Raw genomic sequence first — 20728 nt, 5'->3', positions numbered from 1 at the left:
ATCACAACACATACGTTAGGTCAGGAAATGGACTTGCATTGTAGCAAGACAAATGTACATATGGACAGTGCAACGATGTCTGGAGCATCACGGACTGTCAGTATAGTGAGTGTTGGTGCCACTTCCCTTAGCACTAAAGCATAGAGAAGTCTGCTGACAGTGGTGTGCCCAACAGTGCCACTGGACACAGGAATGACACCACCAATCTTTATCTCCCCCCAGACTGGCCTCCTACATTTCCTGCTCTCCTTGACCTCCTTAGACAGTTCTGTCCTCCCTTCCTTCCTCCTCGGGGATTTTAATGACCATTACTCTCTGTGGGGTGGTACTGTGACCATTGACGGGGACAAGATTATTAAAGACCTGCTCGCAAGGCTTGATCTTTGCCCCCTCTACACTGGAGCTCCCACACACTGTAGTGTGGCACACAGCACTTTCTCGGCCATTGATCTTTCTATCTGTAGCCCTGGATTCGTACCCTCTGTTCAAAAGGGAGTTCACGACGATTTGAGTGACAGCAATCTTTTTCCGATTGCCTTGTCTTTTCTTCAGCATCCTTCGCCTGGATGTCCTGCCAGTTAGGCCTTTACTAATGTGGGTTGGGATGCCTTTTCCCTGTCTACCATCCTACACACAACATGACGGTATTGATGAGTCCGTACAGAGTTCGACCAACACCATCCTTTTGGCTGCTGCTTCAGCGATCCCCTCCTCCTCGTGTTCTACCTGACAGAAGACTATCTCTTGGTGGACCATGAAATTGCTTCGGTTATTAAAGACCACTGTCATCCACTCTAATGCTGTAAACAGCATCCGTCTCTCGATCACCACCTGGCCTTTAAACAGCTTCGTGCCAGAGCCTATTATCTACCCAAATGCCAGAAACAGATTTGTTTGGAGCAATATGTCACTGCTGTAGGGCCGTATACTATCTCTTCTCAGGTATAGGCAAAGATCAGGCACATTTCGAGCCACCGTTCTCCTACAGGTGTCCTGAGAATCTCCCTGAATGGTGTTATACTCTCCAGCCCAGGCTCTAGCATTGATCATTTTGCTCAGCATTTCACACAGGCCTCAGCATTGCTCCACTATCCACCCACATTTCATCTCCTCAAATAGCACCTGGAACAACTCCCTTTATCTTTCGTTGTCAGAGCATTTTAATGACCCATTTAGTGGGTGGACCAGACCAGGTGCACAGCCAAATTCTTCAACACTTATTAATGGCTAGCCAATGTCATATACTTGCTCTTGTTAATGGTCTCTGGAGTGAGGAGGATAGCCTTCCCAATGGTTAGAAAGTGTCATTATTCCAGTTTCCAAATAGGGTAAACTGCCTGTTCAGGTAGACAGCTATTGTCCAATCAGTTTAATCAGTGGCCTCTCCAAGTTACTGGAGCAGATGGTGAGTCAAAGGCTATATTGGCGCCTTGAATCCCAGGACCATTTGTCTTTGGTCCAGGATAGTTTTTACCAAGGCCATTCTATTGCAGATAATTTAGTCTACCTGGAGTCTGTGATCTGAACTGCTTTTGCCTGGCATCAACACCTTGTTGCAATCTTCTTTGGTCCTAAAAAGCATGTGATACCACATGGCGCCACCCCATCCTTAACACCTTATGTGAGTGGGGCATCTATGACCCACTCTCAGGTTTTATCTGGAACTTTCTTTCATGTAACATTTATCAGGTACAGGTTGGTGCCTCCCATAGCCCCTCCCATCTGCAAGAGAATGGGGTATCTCAGTATTCCATTTTGAGTGTCCTCTTGTTAGTGGCAACCAATGGTCTGTGGTGGCTGTGGGACCTAAGGTGTCCCCCTCTTTGTTTGCTGATGACTTTTGCATTTACTTTTATTCATCCATGATGGGTATTGTAGAATGCAGACTGCAGGGAGCAATACACAGAGTGCAATCTAGGGCTGTCACTCAAGGCTTCCAGTTTTCGGCTGCCAGGACTGGGATTATGCATTTCTGTTGACGTCATACGGTGCAACTCCATCCAATGTAGGGACTCTCATTGGTTTATGGGACTGGGCTTCATGCCCAGTTGACTTAATTTCCCTATCTTCAACTAAAGCAGACATGTGGGTCGCATCTCAACACTGTTCATTGTTTCAGCAATACCTACTGGGGTGTGGGCCACTCTACTCTACTCTGCTCTGGCTCTAAAAAGCATTAGTCCAGTCCTGTCTAGATTATGGGAGTGTTGCATATGGCTCTGTGTCACCTCAATGTTACAGATGCTGGACTCTGTACACCATTGTGGGGTACAACTGGCAACTGGTGCCTTTCGGACTAGCCCCGTGATCAACCTGATGGCAGAGGCCATGGTTCCATCACTGCGGGGTCTGCTTCTGCGTTATGCATCCACTGCTTCCCAGAGCACCCAAACTACTGTCTCCTCTTTCTAGACATGGAGGTACATCTCCTGCAACGATGACCCAGTTCTGATGTTACAATTCCATTTGCATCTGGTCCCTTTTTTCAGAACTCTGGCTTTCCCTGTACCACCACTTCTCCCGGCCTGCTCACATACACTCCCATAGTTCATCCCTGTCCACAGCTTTGTCTTGACCTATCACAAGGTCTGAAAGACATGGCTCTGCCTAAGGGCCTCCACCACCAATTATTGTCCATTCTAGCCTTGTTTCAGGGTAGGGTAGTAGTTTGTACTGTTGACTGGATGGTTTGCGATCACACTGGCTTTGCTTACATTCATGCGGGATGTAATGAACTCTACGCCTTGTTGGATGTGTTTTAGTAGCCATCTCTCATGCTCTTAATCATATCCGTTCCTGTGCTGGGAGTCCTTCCTCATTTGTAGCAACCCCTTGAGCAGTTTACAAACTTTTGACCGGCATTAACCTCATCATCCCTTGGTCCTGACTTTCCAGGATTCCCATTTTGCCCTCAATGTGGTCACTCAGTGGTCTTTGTCTGGACCCAGGGTCGCGTTGGGATCCCAGAGAATAAACTCGCTTACAGGCTGGCTAAATTGGCTACAGGCAAGCTGCTGCTTAAGATTGATATTTCAGAACTGGACTTGTGATTAATATTATGCCGCCACATTCTGATGATGTGGAATACGGAATGGCATATTCCTTCACCGAACAAACTGTGGGCGATAAAGCAGACCACAAATTTGTGGAGGTCCTCCATGTGAACCTCACACATTGTCTCCGTCTTAATTTGCCGGCTCGGCATTGGCCATATTTGGCTGACTCACGGTGATTTCCTCTGTTGCGGGGATCCACCCCACTCTCGTTCTGGTGTCATTTGCCAGTGGTCCACATTTTGCTGGACTGTTCTAATCTACCCGCCCTGTGGCATACTCTTAATCTTCCTAACTCACTACGCCTGGTGTTGGCGGACGATGCCTCAGTGACTGACCTGATTTTACAGTTTATTTGTGAAGGGGATTTTCATCACTCTACCTATCGGAGGGCACCTCAGCCTCTTTGGCCGATTGAGGGCTTGGCAGGATGGCCTATTACCTCCTCTGCCCTGACCAGTCAGTGGCCCAGCATTCACCTTATCTGTTCTTTTGTTCTTCTTCCCCCTTCTCACACACTCTGTTTTATGTGGTTTCTTCCTACGTTTACTTGGTGTTCTTCCTGTGTTTTCCTGTGGTTCTCTCGCCCTGTCCATATGTCACTAGTCTTTTCTGTGTATTGTTGAGTGGTGTGTGTGTGTGTGTGGGGGGGGGGAGAGAGAGAGAGAGAGAGAGAGAGAGAGAGAGAGAGAGAGAGAGAGAGGGAGAGAGAGAGAGAGAGAGAGAGAGAGAATGTCCCCAATCATGCTCTCTGCCTTTGAGGGCCTCTGGGAGACCTTGGGAGTTTTCTTTCTGTAGGTTTTGCGTGCTATGCCTTTCTTTGGTGTGCAGTTTTGGTAACTTGCTTGTTCCAGGTAAGAGGAACTGATGACATCATAGTTTGGTCCCTTCAATCATTAAACCAACCAACCAACAACCCAGTCAGTAGTTTGCATAGCTTTCTGTCTGTTATAGTTTGTGGCTGTCTCCTATGTTGAAAAATTGTATGATGTTATCTTTCAGCAAGATAAACAAGACTGTGTTTTGCCCATTATGTTGTGACTCATCTCCTTACAGAGGAGTATTTAACTGTTGCCTTGGTGGCCAGCACATTGTCCAGTTCCTTCAGACTATTGAAAACATGGGCATGGGTTGATGAGAGAGTGGCTCACTGCCAGTCGCCAGCAGCACAGAGTGACGTACCCGTATCTGTCATGCTAGCTCGGTCTGGTTCGGTACTCAGCTGGTTAGCACTATTGTTGCTACCATAGGTGGCAGCTCTGCTTACTAAATTTTGCACTCTGTATACCCTCAAACCACTACGCATGTAATTTTGTGTCTTTTCTGGTACACTGTATTTGCACAAGAAGTAAAATTTCATTATTTGTGCCCTTCCTAGAGTTGCAGTTTGAATGGCCAGCATTGTAGGAACACAGTCTGGTAAGTAAGTGTGTGGTCAGCATTACACACAAATGGAAAAAGATATTGCCTTAGTTCTTTCTCAGCCAAATGAGAGGTAATCTTTGTCCATCATGCAATGTCCATAAAGCATTAGTTTACTTTGAGTTCTTGACTGAGATACATAAGAAGAGACATGACTGCAGCTTCCACATTGTGTTTTGAGGCTGTCAGCAGCCATCCCAAAGGTTCGAAAGTGAGTCATTCCATGGCATCTAAATATATGGGGAATTCAGTCATTTTCACAAAAAGTGGGTAACATGCTATAAATTGGTTAAAAACATAGATGACTTTGAAGAATGTTGTTCGATTGGTTAAGTGACTCCAAAAGTGGGAAAAATGATTGAAACCTTTTTTTGGGAAACCCATTAACGCTTCATGACGTACAAAGCAAAATTCACTTTGAAACAGCTGACAACTCAGATTCGACACATTTGTAGGTCTCTTCTATGTGGAAAACATGCCTCACAGGTGCCAAGCAATTATTGATGCTAAGGGTGTCTGGGTGTATCATTAATTGTAATTGCATATTTCTTTTTTCATATATGATGTATGTTTATGTTTTAGTTTGTTGTCAAATATATTTTTCTACTGATTAACCCGACCACAATCTTACTTACCAGATTATAGACCTGGCAGACCAATGGAAGTCACAAAACACGAGTATTTTATTTGGTTGTACTCTTCACTCTTAAATCAGTTGGGCTTATTTGAAATGTGCATCACAGGAGGCAAATTGTTCAAGTAATTGCTAATGCTTTACTAAAACTGCAATGTGGCTCCAGTGGCAAATTGTACACACTGGAATAAACAACGATAAACAACATTAGGACTGATGGTCCCCCTTTCATCTGTGTCTCTTAAGTTTCTTTATTCAGTGTGATTGGTCTCAGTGCTACACTGCACCATCAGACACTCAGTTGCAATAACTGGATCTAATCCAGTTAGGATTACAAGGGGTAAAATTAAAACACTGTCTGCAGATCTGTTTGTGTATGGAGAGTTTGGTACGCACATCAAAGCAACAGCTGATACAAATATTTGAATTCGGACACACTTTTTGTTTGGTGTGTTCAGTGAGACCTGTGGATGTTGGTTTAGTTTTATCCCATGCAATGGGAGGATGGGAAGCTGGTTTGGATCCAGTTATTGTCAGTTCGTCAATTCCTGAAGACAGTGTAGCAGTAGCGAGACCAATCACATTGAATAAAGAAATTTAAGAGCCACTGTAGCAGTGAAACCACTTGCACTAAATGAAGAAATTTAGAACACGCACTGAAGGTGATATCATCAATCCTCACATACTAACCAGATATCTTCTTGCTTCCATAGATGAATGTAAGTTAAAATAATTGTCTTGTAGTACTGGACTGTGTCAAAGATTTTTCATAACACTGTGAGTATTAGTATTGTCTAGTTGTTAATGTAATAGTCTTGCAGTGTGTTCACTATATTAAATATTTAAATTTTCCTTGGAAATGATCAGTCTCGAATTATGTACAATTTACTTTCTACAGTATAACCAGCAGTGCTATGTTACTCAAACTATCATGTAACCTTTACTACATCGGTTTTGTTTTGGTTAAGGCATTAATGTCAGTATCTCAATTTTTCTGTTTCATAGATGTAGACTCAGAAATCTGATGCTGCTGACCTGAGTGTTGTTGTTTGTTATGTATTGATTTTAATTTACAGTAGTAGTTCACCTGTTGCTTTAGCATAGTGTGTGTCCATAATTGTTATGATGAGATGTAAGAAATGGTCTCAGTATTGTCTACAAGCAGAAGGCTACTTAAAAATGAAAATTAACACATTACTGTTCTGTAATAGGCAGTAAAGGGTAAAAACAAGGAGAGTTTTCAAAAGGACCAAAATAATGGGAGTCACATGTGAGCAGGAGGGGGAGGGGAAATAAGGTGGTAATAATGGAAAAGTGCATTGAAGATATACACCAATAGAAACATGAGGTGGTATTTGACCTGCAGGTAGCAAAGGCAGACAGATGTTTACTACAATCTGTCAGTATACTGTCATTTAAAATGATAAAATATATAAAGGTGTCAAGAGGACACAGGATTCAGTGGCAGATGTAAACAGAATCATTGACTAAATGATATTTTCAAAAATGAATGATGATGAAATAAGGAAAAACACAAAAGCTGAACAACAATGTGTCACCTTAGTGCACACAATAAACACTAGTACCACTTAACGTTCAAATGTATGAAGGTTTGAGATGAATTGTGCAAATTTTTTTGGATAATAAGCGTACAGTCAGTACACAGCATTTCATATTTAATGATAACTGATAACATAGCTTTCATATTATGTGCAGTGGGAGTGGACAAAAATTGCTAATTAATAATGTAGTTTTTATGACAGTTAAATTAATATCAAGAATTCCAGGTTCTTTAAGTGTCTGCACCTGATACGAACTTATGATCTGTGAAAAAAAGCCAAGGTTGTCGTGAGTGGAGTACTGTATAAACCCAATGAAAGTAATCCACAAAGTCAGTGTCCAAAGCAGGTTGAAACCTGAATAGCAATTAGGCTAGAATTAAACAAGTTTGTGCAGCATACAGTGCTAGACTGGTGCTGCAGCCTCTCGGCTAGAGCCAAACCACAATCGGTGGAGACCATGCGATCCAGTAATTGTGCCTGCGCAAGTCTAACTGTAGTGCCTCCGTTTTACTGTCAGTCACTTTCACTGGCATGGATATTAAATTCTTTTTACAGTATTTGTATGGTGGAAGAGTTTGTGAATGCTATTACTTGAATTTTCTTTTATGGTTACAGTTACGGAAACACTACAGTACACCAGAGTTTCCACCAAAACGTGTGCGCAGCTCACACGCAAAGGTACTGCAACGACGGCAGCAGTCTCTGGAGCGGTACCTCCGTGCCATGCTGGCAGCAGATCAATCGAGTCGCTCTCAGGTTCTTACATTTTTAGGTGTACCACAAGAAGAGCAGTTTGGGTGAGTTTCACATGGCAAATTTATCTAAGCATTAAATTTTGTTTTTTTTCTTTTAACTCCGTTTATTTTGTACATAGCAAACAGGAAAATTTTCAGTCACAAAAAAATTGGAGAGAGAGTGTGAGATTGAGATTGTGTAACACTCCACACTCTACTTATGTTTTCATATTTAGTTTATGCTATCAATTTCATAGCTGTAAAACTCCATCACATGTTTAGACGGCTATCTAAATCAAAATAATCTAAGAAAAGTTACACAGATGCCTCGTGTAGCATGTTCCATTGCTGTTAAATAGGTACGTGTCTCTCGACATCAGAATAACTGTTGCTAATACCTTCTTCAATCATACGCTTGTGAAATAAGCTTGCACATTGGATCCACAATGTTTATTGTATTTGAATTGCTTGATGCACTCCATGAACATTGGATTTGGACAGTCATATGGACAGATGAGTATGAAGTTATGACTTTAAACAATGGAAAATCCAGGATGGAATGTAACAATATTATGAAAAGGGTAGTTGCTACTAACTCGCAGGCGATGCAGCATCTCTGCTATATGGTAAGTAGCAACTATCCTTTTCGTAAAATTATGACCTTAGAATCAATTATATACTATACATACAATGTTCATTTTTAAAGTCAACTGAATGAAAAATTATGAACATACTGTTGTGCCATGCTTCCATAGTTACGTTAAAACATAATTTCCATAGTTATGTTAAAACATAACTATGGATATTAAATAACTGTATTGTTCAAATTTCGAAATTTATAACACATGCAGTGAGATGTCTGTTTCTTCCTTATAAACAACTAAATATTAAATTATGTAAAGATTCTTGCTTCCTAGCAGCTGAGCATACATTGTTGTGGTGGCAAATATGATACAGTTTCTTCAAGTCTCAAATATGGTGGTTTGTTAGGTGCTCGCCATATCGCCGACAAGAGCCATAGTTCTTGAAGTGGCTGTAATGTAATTGTTTGACCACCACAAATATCTAAAATGCCTTGTCTCTAAAAGCACGCCAAGATCATCCGAACAAAATCACCCGGGGGAAAGACTGCGTAGTTCTCAGATTTACTCAATTTACTATTACAAACACCAGTTCAACGTAATAAAGGTTCATTGGCAGATGCACAGTCATTTACAATTACTAAATCAGTTTTACAAGTATTAACTATTAATTTATGCTACACATATTCATAAAGCATTCAGATATTTAAAAACCATGATACGAGGGTAATCCCAACAGTAAGGTCTCCTATTTTTTTATAAGTGCATAGACCTGTTTATTTCTACAATGCTTTACATCAATTTACAGCTTGAGCATTCAGCTATTTTTCGACATAAATACCATTTCTGTCAATGCATTTTTGTGGACGCTGTGGCAGTTTTTGTATGCCTATGTCATACCAGCTCGTCGCTACGCTGTTCAGAAAGTTATGAACCTCTTCTTTCACCTCGTTGTCGGAGCCGAATCGCTTTCCGGCCAAATGTTCTTTTAACCTAGGGAACAAGTTATAGTCAGTGGGCACCAAGTCAGGACTATAGGGAGGGTGGGTGGGTGATTATGTTCTACTGAAACTGTCGCAGGAGAGAACGGTTTGCCGAGCGGTGTGAGGGCCAGCATTGTCATGGAGAATGTGCACACCCTTGCTCAACATTCCTCTTCTCTGGTTCTGAAATGCCCGTTTGAGTTTTTTCAGAGTCTTACAGTACCTGTCAGCGTTAATTGTGGTCCCGGAAATTCAGCTCCAATGACGAGGTGAAAGAAGAGGTTCAAAACTTTCTAAACAGTTGGCGGCGAGCTGGTATGACATGGACATACAAAAACAGCAACAGCATCTACAAAAATGCATCAACAGAAATGGTGATTATGTTGAAAAATAGCTAAATGTTCAAGCTGTAAACTGATGTAAACCATTGTAGAAATAAACAGGTCTATGTACTTATAAAAAAAAATAGGTTTTTTTTTTTTTTTTTTGAGTACCCCCATAGTAATACAGTTTCACTGGCTGCATTTACCAACCAGTATTGATTGTCATATTATTAATATTTAAAAACACAGTATATTAAAGGTAATTTGATGTTACATAACATCAATAGTTAAATGTTTTGTCCAGTATTCTTTGTTTGTTGCGGTCTCCTCAGTGTTTTGTTACTCCTCGAGCCTTGCAACAAGTCATCAATTGCAACTGACTTTTTGACGGTTGGAGGAATAGGCAGATAAGAGAGAGAGACTGTATTTCTTCCACCAAGAAGTCTGTGCACGTCATCTTCAGCAGTTCACATTCTGTATTAAACTGTCCTGAATTTCAGATGGGGGACACGGTTCTTACTTTTAAAGATACCACAAGGTTTCTGGGCCTCAAATTTGACTCTCAACTTTCACGGTTGCCACAGCTTAAGGATCTTAAAAAATGGCCCTTAAAGCCCTCAGCATTTTAAAATGTCTTAGCCATAATTCATGGAGAACAAACCGAACTTGTCTGCTCCAGTTTTACAAGACCTTTGTGCGATCTTGGCTTGATTGTGGGTGCACAGTGTACGGGTCTGCATGACCTTCTTATTTAAAAATGTTGGACATGGTGCACCATGAAAAAAATTGACTGGCCACTGGGGATTTTTGGACTCTGTTTCATACTGAGTCTTTGTGCTGAGGCTAGCGAGCTGCCTCTTCGCATCAGGCAATGACTCCTCGTCGTGCAGCTGGCTTATAAAACACTGTCCATGCCATACACACCTACACAACATTTAATTGCTCAGTCACAAATGGAAAGGGTTTTCCATAATTGACAGTGAGCAGTTAGGCCCTACAGGGTTCAGGCAAAGAGTTGCCTTTTAGAAATGGGTGTGACCTGTCGGAATGTTTTATGCCATGACTGGAGCAGGGGCTCAGTATTATTTTGAACTTGATGAATTATAAGGCAGATTACACTCCAGTTTTGTGTTTCAATCTCTCTCTCTCTCTCTCTCTCTCTCTCTCTCTCTCTCTCTCTCTCTCTCTCTCTCTCTAAAAAGGTTTTAGATAGAAATCACAGTTTTAAAGTTGTGTACACTGATGACTCCAAACACAGGACTCTCTAGACTGCTCAGTAACACTCCCTGACTGTGTCTTCAGGGTTCATCTTCCCCTTCAACATGCTGTACTACCTACAGAGCTCCATGCAGTCCTAAAGGCACTGTAGTAAGTGAATGGTCTCATAGCAAACAATTTCTCATCTACTCCAATTCCTTTAGTGCCCTGCAATCTTTGCAGCATATATGCCCTGCAAAGAAAATGGTCTAGCTCGTACATGACTGGCTGTATATTCCTCAACAGTGACAGAAGCAGCTGTCATTCTGCTGGGTACCAGGACATGTGGGAATTTCAGGTCATAAGCAGGCCTCCCAAGGAGGCCTGCAGGAAACATGATGTGCTATTCCCCTGCTGGCTGTCATTTTGCTAGTGAGTCAGAAATCCATACATTTATTGGGTGAAGGGGGGGGGGGGGGGGGCAGCTGGAAGCAACTGACAATAAGCTATGGTTGGTGAAACCAACTGTCTTGCTGTGTCATTCCACATGCCAGTCACTTGGGCAGGATGAAGGGTCTCTGATCCTTCTCCGAATTGGGCCCTGCTCTCTTACATATGGCTTCCTACTCTTACTCAGGTAAGAGGAAACCACCCCCACTCCCAACCTGCCCTGTGTGCGGTACCTGTGGCATGCATATCACTGTCTTGTAACAGTTTCATAAGGGCACTAAAGACCTAGCTTTATGCACCCAGACCACTATACAGGTTGAGATATATGATGCAACACCCCTTTTATTTTGTGAATGATTTTAGATATCAAGATGAGGTTTTTGGCAAATGATATTACACTAAGGGGGCATGTACTTGGTATATGATAGTCTTAACTATTGTCTCAATCAAGATACTGAAGCAAGTATGACTTTTAAAAAATAGAATGATATACATTTTTAATGGCATCTGAAAGCACTCGAAAAGATGACTACAGTGATGTAATGCTTGTTAATGTTGAGGTTGTTACTCTCTGCAAAAGAATCTGAGGAATACTGTAAAATTCAAAGGCAAGTCTACCAGAATTGGCTAGTCTGCTGTATAGACTCTCATACCAGGCTAGATCATTGTATCAAGCCTTTTAACTCTTTACTTGTCTGCACTTCATAATTAGCAGGAACTGTCTCATCTGTCAGCAGGTCATTTCCGCTTCCACATTCCTTTGCTGCAGACGTGTACACCTATGAGGAGAAGTTAGACGTGCTACTTTTATACGGCAAATGGTGGCAGAGACATATTGTCAAGGAGTGTGGGATCAGCCAGAGGAGTGTCATTTACATCAGTCATTGACATAAATTCCACCCATATCGTCTGTCGCTACTTTAGTCACTCAGAGGACGTGATTTTGAAAGTGTTGTAGAATTTTATTGGTTTGCCATGTACCACTTTGGAGGTAACACTACATTTTTCCAATATGTGCTCTTTACCACAAAGCAACATCCACGAACTGTGGTTACACAAATTTATGTAACATGCAGTCCTGGGCAGCAGAAAATCCACACTGCTTAGTCAGGCACAAAAACAATTACCATGAAGCCTAAACATTTGATGTGGCATTGTAATAAATTCCATGTGACATCATAATAAATTCTATTGTGGGACCTTACTGTGTCCATGGGATGTTAAATGGAAATAGCTATGCACACTTCCTTGTGTACTTTCTGTCTGTTCTTCTAAAAGAGGTACCCTGGATAAGCAACAGTGGATTTGATTCACACCTGATGGCTGTCCAGCTCACTCGTCTCATCTTGCACTGCAAATACTGAGTAAAAAGTTCACTGGCCATTGGATAGTATGGTTTGTTGCAGTACAATGGCTAACCAGGTATCTTGATTTGACTTCCCTTGATTTCTTTCTGTAGGAATCTCTGAAAGATACATTCATGAAGCACCAACTAAGCGTGCAATGAAGTATCATCTAATGTACTTTCATCTGTTCATCTGCCTCATGAATGGTAATTGAAAGTGTGCCTTGCAGTCAGTGGCAAACAATTTGAGTACATATTTAAGTTGTAATAGTATATTTTGTCACAAAAAGTATTTATTTTGTGTGTGACATGTTGCCAGTAATCCCAAATAAATTGTTTAGTTTATTTAAATTGTATTCCATCTAATCACAGTTTTGACAAATATTTATGGACACATTTGTCTGACTGCATGTGGTTCACTTTAAGAAGCATTCAGGCATGTCCAAACAAAGAATTTTTTTTAAATCAAAGAAAGCAGTACAGCTGTTTATCATTATGATGTATGAATTCCAACATTTCTACTTTGGCTTTGACAAGTAAGTGCAACTGGGAGGATTTGAATAGAAAAGTGCCTGACAAAACTATAGTTGTTTCCACAAAAACATGAAAACTTTACACACATTTGATTAGTACACCAGAAGCATATGCCATAGTTCCATATATAAAAATTATAGCTGACCCTGTATCTGTGTCATACAGGAAATGAGTTTTATCTTATAAGCATAGGCCCATCTTGCTGTGTATGACGGAGCCTCGCATTAGAATTCTGCTTGGCAGTGTTTACACCTACTATAACTGTCTCTCTGCTTTCCAAATTTAGTACATTTCTCTGATTCTATTGTGAAGAGTTTCAAGAGCAGTATTAACAAGTATTCATACACCTCTTTGCAAGCTCTTCTGGATGCCCTTAAAAATGGTGTATCAGTCTATAAAAAAAAAAAAAATCACACTTGCTTCAATATCTCAACCTACATAAGTCTGAATACACTGTATCACATACCAAAAACCTCATTTTGATATGTGGAACTGTTCCAAAAATAAGTAGATAAATAAATAAAGTAAAAACGAAGGGCATTACGTCTTGTGTGACTCGCCCTGTATCACCACCACCACCACCATCATTATTGTGTGTTCGTTTTAAGTCTCAGAACAAAAGCTTTATGTTTCTGACTGTGCTTTGACATTTCCTTGTAATTAAGCATTTAAAACATTTCAGTAAACAGCATTCAATGTTTTCTGCCTATGGTCCTGCCCAGTGTAACCAGGGGATGAGAATGAAGTGGTGCAAATGGAAAGACAGTTGTAGCAGGACTCTTCTAGAGCAGTACATTTGCAGTTTCAGCTTGACAAATAGCCCTCAAAGCCTTATCATGTGTCAAACAGTTTCCATGCAATGTGAGTTGTTTTGCAAGATTTATGTTCTGCATTAAATATACCATGCACCTGTCTAAAAAGCAGAGAAGAGGAGCTTTACCATTCAGTGTGGACTTGGAATTGCCTTATTTTTACATATCATTTGAATGCTATGCACAGTGCATACTATTACATCATATTATTGTGTGCTGGAAAAAAGATGCATAGGATCACCATTGCTACTTGAAAACAAAAGCAACATTCTCTTGGCTTTTGGAGAGATTTTATCTCTCTTATAAATAAATAGAACAGATGGCAAGTATATCCATGATTTTCAGTGGGTTGGTAACTTTGCTTTTAAAGTAGACAACACCAATTATTTCCATACTTTAAACCTCTTTACGCAACAGGAGAAATGTGACAGGTGTGACAAACAGAATGGATGCTTTTAAACAAAAATTAAACCTATGGGGAAATAAATTTCAAGGCAAAGGCCATTTCCTGGGAGTAAGTTATGGAGCAGACATGGATGACTACAATTCAGCAATTGAAACATTCTAGGAAGAGTTTTCTAGAGGTTCTGAAACACATTAATGAGCAGTTTCAAGATTGCTTACATGGTACTTGTGTGTGGCTGCTGATGTATCAATGTACCTCTATCTTAAGTTAATAGACCTATAGTGTAACACCCAATTCAAGAATCTGTTTCTTCAATCCTAGAATTTACAAGAGTTTTATAATACAAGTGCTCTCAAGCAGTATCATCAATTACACACAAATATGTTAGTTACGTCAATGTTTATTGCAGGTTATCTATGTGAATTTGTGTCCTCTGTCATGATTTTATCAAGTACAGCCAGCTTTTGGATCAACATATCTTGATCTGCATATTGGCACATTCTGAAGCATTGTTCTGTATACATTACACGTTGTCAAATCCAAATGTTTGAATGTTATATCTTGATAATAAGTGTGTGTGTGTGTGTGTGTGTGTGTGTGTGTGTGTGTGTGTGAGAGAGAGAGAGAGAGAGAGAGAGAGAGAGAGAGAGAGAGAGAGAGAGCGAGCGAACTGTTTTGTCTAGCAAATAAAATGTAGATGTCATCTAATTTCATAATTTTATGTAACATGGTTAATAAGAAATTTAGAGCATTGATGTAATGATCTAAAGTTGAAAACAAGTGTTACCAATTATTTCCTGGTTTGAAGACTGAGTTGCAATATTAAAGTTCTAGTAGTCTCATTGTACTAGACATGCACTATTTGCCATTTCCCACTTGACATGACCTTCATCATATGGTTGTTCCATTTGCACGGCTTTGAATAGCACACTGGTGGAGGGAAGTCAAAGTACTGGTCAAATGTGGCTGTGCTCCTGGGGCACAAGGATGCATGAAGCATCCAAATCTTGCCCATGCCTAGTCTAATACATAGTTTAATGTTCTTATATGTGCATAACCTTATGTCATCTATGTTGACTGTGTGTTGGAAACTGCGAGTGTTCACACAAACATGGCACAAGATGTGTCACAAGCATCGAGTTACATGCACACGTATCATTGTTGGCTTAACACATCCTTTGGAATGTGACTGTAATTGTCACAGTCAAATGTGTGAAGATAGAGAATCAATCTTTCTAAAGTGGTTTGCTTTTGATAAAACATTGTGGTGAAAATGAATTTTATTTATGTAATAACTAAGTCATGAATGGATAAGCTTATCATTCATTTGATTTTTGCCTATTTTTATCAGTCTATTCCTCAAAAGGGAGGCTTTTTGAAGGTCAGCTGTTTGTAGATCTGTTTTCTTTTTGTGACTGTCCTCTGTGATCTCAGCAATTGCAGAGGTTATATCTAACATAGTGAAAATTAATATTTTTTCTCCAGGTCTTCAGAGAACATTGAAGATAAGAGCATTGATCACCAACCAGTCTTCTATTTCAAGGCAGACCCTTTCTTGGAGCATGTTGGAGATGATGCATCATCTGATATTATAATTCAAGGTGTTTTCCAAGCACTATATGGTAAAAACGAGTAGGTGGAATCACTATTTGAGATAATTGTCAAGCCACCTGCAGAAAAATGTCACTTATTAGACGCATGCAGTGGTTGGTATTTGGAGGTGTATGGCTCGTGTATGCTTCAACATATTTGTTGCGCAAGCCTTTGGGTGTGATAAAGGTAAGAAACACATTTTTTTGTATTTAACAATTTTGTGTTAGCATTGGTAACACAGGCATCTTTCCTGTAGTATGGATGTTCATGCCATTATCATAATCATATCCACAAAAGTATTTTTGTCAATTTACTGTAAGGAAGATACTTTATATTCTTCTGCAGCAAGTGACCGTTATCTGTAAGAATTGCACATGGTGACATTTGAGTTTGTGACATTTTGCACAAAAATATTTATCATAACTTCTGTGTAATACATAGCTGACATCATATTACATTCAGCTTGTCTGGAACAGTACCTCACCTACAAAGCTAATACGGAAAGAAAATATAACTATATGGTATATCAGTCTGTCTGTATCCAGCCCGTTAGCTCCACAGTCCCTGATACTGCAGTATGGATTTAGTCACTTTGGCATGTTCCCTAGACTTCAGAGAGCCCTGCACCAATTTTCAGTATCCACTTTCTAAAAATTTGAGCACTTACAAATTTTCTCAGGTATTATACCGGTGTATCCATAGCTTTTAGATTTTTTCCTTGTAATTTTCTTTTAGTTGTGCCATTATTGTATCAGATCTTGAGCATTTTGTAACACAAGCAAATTGAGGGCTTAGTGCTACATAGAGAACAGGCCACAGCGAGGAAATAGTGTCATGAAGTAGGTTGTATGAGTGACGAAAACCTGCAAGCTGGTTTCTTGCATTCATGTCAGATGGGTTGGGCTGAAAACACTATCAAAGCATGAGTGGTAGCATGGCCATTTTGAATGGGACCTGAACATAATCATCAAGTAACTGTTTGTGAAGAGTTAGAGGATTAATGAATAGTGAGTATTACACCAGGTGCAGATTTTCTTTGTCTCATTTAGTTGCTGAGGACATGCTTATTTCATCTTGCTCACATCATATCTTGTATGGAGAAAGTCATTTACCTAAATGCACAAACTGCAGCAATACTCATCTTAGTATACACTACATTTATTTCTGTTTATACAAACAGAATTGTGGCTTTGTTATCCTTAATTTGTTGTACCGTATTTTACACTAAAAGACACTATAGACTTTAAGGTGCACCTTAGTTTTTAGCACTTTTTAAAATAACATTTTTACCAATTTTATTATTTGATTGCAAAGCCGGGCTAAAAAAAATCTTAGTTTATAAAACTGAACTGATCTTTGAAATCCCTGAACATTGTCATCGTTGTCCTCTTCGTATATGAGATGGTCTTCACTGTCGTCAAGAGTGTTATTTATGCCACACTTCTCGAAAGATTTAACAATAATATCTTCTCTCACTCTAGATCATAACTTTTTTATCCACTGACACACTTGTTTGATTGTAGGTCATTTTAAAGCTCCCTCTGGAGTGAATTCATATTGGGTTTTATCCATTTGTTCCATTCCTCTCTCATACATATTTTAAATGGTTTATTTATTGAGACACTAGGAGGTTGCACTTTGAAGTTCCACACGGGTTTGTGTTTGGTATTGAATAATAAAGTGATGGAAAGATAATATTTTCTCTTCATATTCTTTTGGCATTTTCTGAGAGATTTTGGTTTTGGCTCACATGCCGAGTCCATGATGCTTTACAAACATGTTGCACTGACCAACCTCACCCTGAAAGTCTGTTAAGTTCCACTGTAGTGCTAGCTCGCAAGTGTGTATTTGAATCATTTTTGTATTAATTCCAAGGTTCTCTATATGCACATTTAGTCTTCCTAATTTTTTTCCCCATTCTTCTTTACTAGCCCGCCAATAGCAAATGGTGTGTTTTTTCCTTTTTTTTTTTCCTCCTCTGTTGGTGGAGGGCCAAAAAGCCACTCAGCTGCACTGTTTCCATGTTCTTTTGCATATGCTATTACTTTCAATTTATAGGTCGCATCTTTTGAGTACTCTTTTGAATACTTGCCTCGGGCAAGGATGTGTGTGATGTCCTTAGGTTAGTTAGGTTTAAGTAGTTCTAAGTTATAGGGGACTGATGACCTCAGATGTTAAGTCCCATAGTGCTCAGAGCCATTTGAACTATTTTTGTAAAACTCGTCTGTGCACTAGGGTGCACCTATCCCCACTCCGATAGTCACTAAGATAATTGGTGCAATGAATTAGTGAATGAACTTCCTGAAGCAAAGAATTCCACAGATTAATATTCATGACAAACATTTATCAACCTCTGAATAATTGGAGGTAGTTTTCGGATTCTCCTTGTATAATTAACAGATGTGTATACCTGTAAGAAGCAATGAAGAGTACCTTAATGAAATTCAGTGCACTCATTTGTGTCCCCTGTCCCCTACTTTTTGCTTCCTTTTTAGTAGTAAAGCTTTGAGGAAATTAACGTGGTAAACTTGCAAAATTTGCTTTCATAATTTTTTTGTATTAATTGCCATTCAGTTTTGATTTTTACTTCTCTGAGACAATTGCACGTTTTGAATGTTGGCAAAACTCTTTTGTAAACTTGCATTTTATTGGACTCATAACAATATTATGAAAAGGGTAGTTGCGACTCACCATGTAGCAGTGATGCTGAGATGCAGATAGACACAACAAAAAGACTATAGGAAAGTGAGCACTTGGCAACAAGGCCTTTGTCAAAAACAGCGCGCGCGCGCACACACACACACACACACACACACACACACACACACACAAAATCACGCAAATGCAGCTCATACACACATGACCGCAGTCTCTGGCAGCTGAAGCCAGACTGCGAGCAGCAGCGTATGATGGGAGAAACACATTTGCTTTAGTTCGACATTTCAAACACTCTGTTAATGTTCCCGCTAGAAAACACGTCCTTCGTGCTATGAAATTTTTTCAACATCATGAATCAACTAACATTTTATTATTTCTCTGCAACTTTACCACATCTAATTAGAAACTTTAGAACTAATATTACCCTGCACAGAAATCCTCCATTTAGCTCTCCTTTTCTCAGCAGCTAAACAGCTCTGTAAATTCATCAATACCCTATTTGCATAATAAAATATTTATCCATAAAATTATTTTCTTAAACATATTATGAAGTTGTCCTGAAAATTTCACATAGAAATCTATACTAAACCCTTTCAAAATAACATACATCACAGAATTAACCCATGGAATATATCCCAAAACTTTACATTTACATTGCACCTAAACACATCTACTACTCCCACAAGCAGTTAAATTTCAATGTATGCGCCAAATTTTGTGCGAACAATAATTACGAATAAATTACACATATCACACGAAAGACCCATCCAAAATGCTATGGGTAACATATTTAAAGAACTCCTTGAAATTTCTCCTACAGATATTACATACAATACAGTTTACATTACTCGTACATGAATAATGAAATTAATTTTGTCCTACTGAACACCGTGCACCGAGATTTGTGCGGCCAACAGCGACACTCTCCTTGCACTAAATTGTGCTTCTGTACTTTGTATAAATCCACCAAATTCACTCTTTATGCAAGCTGTATAAACCCCAAAATTCTTACATGCTACACACAAAATTACTTTTGTGTACACACACTTATATCAATACAAGCCATGTTTTTTGTTCAACAGGTCAGTTTGGCAACCATTGCTTCTGACAACATTTGTCTTGTCAGTGTATGTATGTATGTTCTGAATCTCACTTTTTTACGTTTTTTGACTTGCTCAAATTCGAGGACTCTTTCCCAACGAACCAACATCATTTGTGACTACCTCTGCAACACCATTTTTAATTTTGAGTCACACACTTCCTTTCTTCTTCGAAATTGATCACTTCACTTACAGACTGCACATTTTTAATTTCACGCCTCTCTAAACACTGCTCCCTCAAAAGATCATTTTCAGTGACCCTTCCTTTTTCTTCCATTATTATAGTGCACATTATAATTTCAGAGCAACTATCAGCACCATTATCCATTCCTGGATTTTTCTGATCTATCTCCAGCTCATCTATAGGATTTAAATCACCCTCAAAACCTGTCATTTTATCATCCTCATAAGCATAAAATATACTGTTCCCTTTCTCTGAAGTAATGATATCAGTAGCTGCAACATTCTCGCAATTAACCACACAACATAAAACTTCATCTCTTTTAAACAAATCCTCACCCATTTCCATCGAATCACTGCAAACTTCATCACAGTCAACTCCCTTAACATCCAATGACAACTCATAAGCTTCTTTACTTTAATAAAAAATCCATTACATCCGCCGATATAGTATGCAAGCCACCATGAATAACTCTCTCAACCTCTGCCTGTACATCATATAAACTGCCACTATTGCATAGCTCCACATTAGAATTCACAGTACACATGAACTGTGCCGAACTTGGATCTCTGTCTCCTCCTCACTTTTTCCCCGTCAGACGCTCCTGTCACCTCATGCTTTAACACACTATCTGACACACTTACATGTTCATCTTTCAACATCCACTTAAAATTCATGTTTTCATCAAGAGCCACAGGTTCACTTCCATCAATAGAAATTAATGTATAAACTCCTCCTTTCGAGGTACCTAATGCAGTAGCTTGAACCTTTGCAACTTCAGCACCTAAAATGTCACCTTCACCTCCCGTTAACAATAAATCACCCACATTTGCCGATCCATAATTAAATTCATCACTAGCTGATGAGACTATTGCTAAACCACCCTCACCAATACTTTCGCATACCACTGTTGATACACCACAAAATTAATCTCCAGCTGACGAGACTTCAGCTTCACCCCTTTCGCACATAGCTTCATCTACTTCCTCCAATACAATATTATCTATATTACTTTGACCTACATTACTATGATTGTTGCTACCGACTAGTGACTCATTAGAATTTGTCATACTTTCCACCTCCACCAAATTCATCTACATCTACGTGATTACGTCAACATCTACATGATTACTCTGCTATTCACAATTAAGTGCCTGGCA

General features: G+C 39.6%; 2 protein-coding genes across 7 annotated transcripts in view; both read left to right on the top strand.

Annotated features, from left to right (window-relative positions):
- LOC126483871 (sorting nexin-24-like) overlaps positions 1-15672 on the top strand; it is a 91969-nt gene extending 76297 nt beyond the window's left edge. For all 6 annotated transcript variants that reach the window (XM_050107108.1, XM_050107112.1, XM_050107110.1 and 3 more), the window contains exons 4-5: positions 7287-7468; positions 15522-15672. In XM_050107108.1, the coding sequence (XP_049963065.1) occupies positions 7287-7468; positions 15522-15672 (333 nt within the window). The remainder of the gene's footprint in view (positions 1-7286; positions 7469-15521) is intronic.
- A 3-nt stretch (positions 15673-15675) lies between these two features.
- The window catches only part of LOC126483870 (uncharacterized), a 55673-nt gene continuing 50620 nt past the window's right edge, over positions 15676-20728 (top strand). Inside the window, exon 1 of the mRNA XM_050107106.1 lies at positions 15676-15815. Within this exon, the coding sequence (XP_049963063.1) occupies positions 15717-15815 (99 nt within the window). The 5' untranslated portion in view covers positions 15676-15716. The remainder of the gene's footprint in view (positions 15816-20728) is intronic.

The sequence above is a fragment of the Schistocerca serialis genome, chromosome 6, assembly GCF_023864345.2.
Source record: "Schistocerca serialis cubense isolate TAMUIC-IGC-003099 chromosome 6, iqSchSeri2.2, whole genome shotgun sequence".
Lineage (NCBI taxonomy): Eukaryota > Metazoa > Arthropoda > Insecta > Orthoptera > Acrididae > Schistocerca > Schistocerca serialis.
Note: the sequence above shows the minus strand (reverse complement) of the source record. Positions and strands in the feature narration are given on the sequence as shown.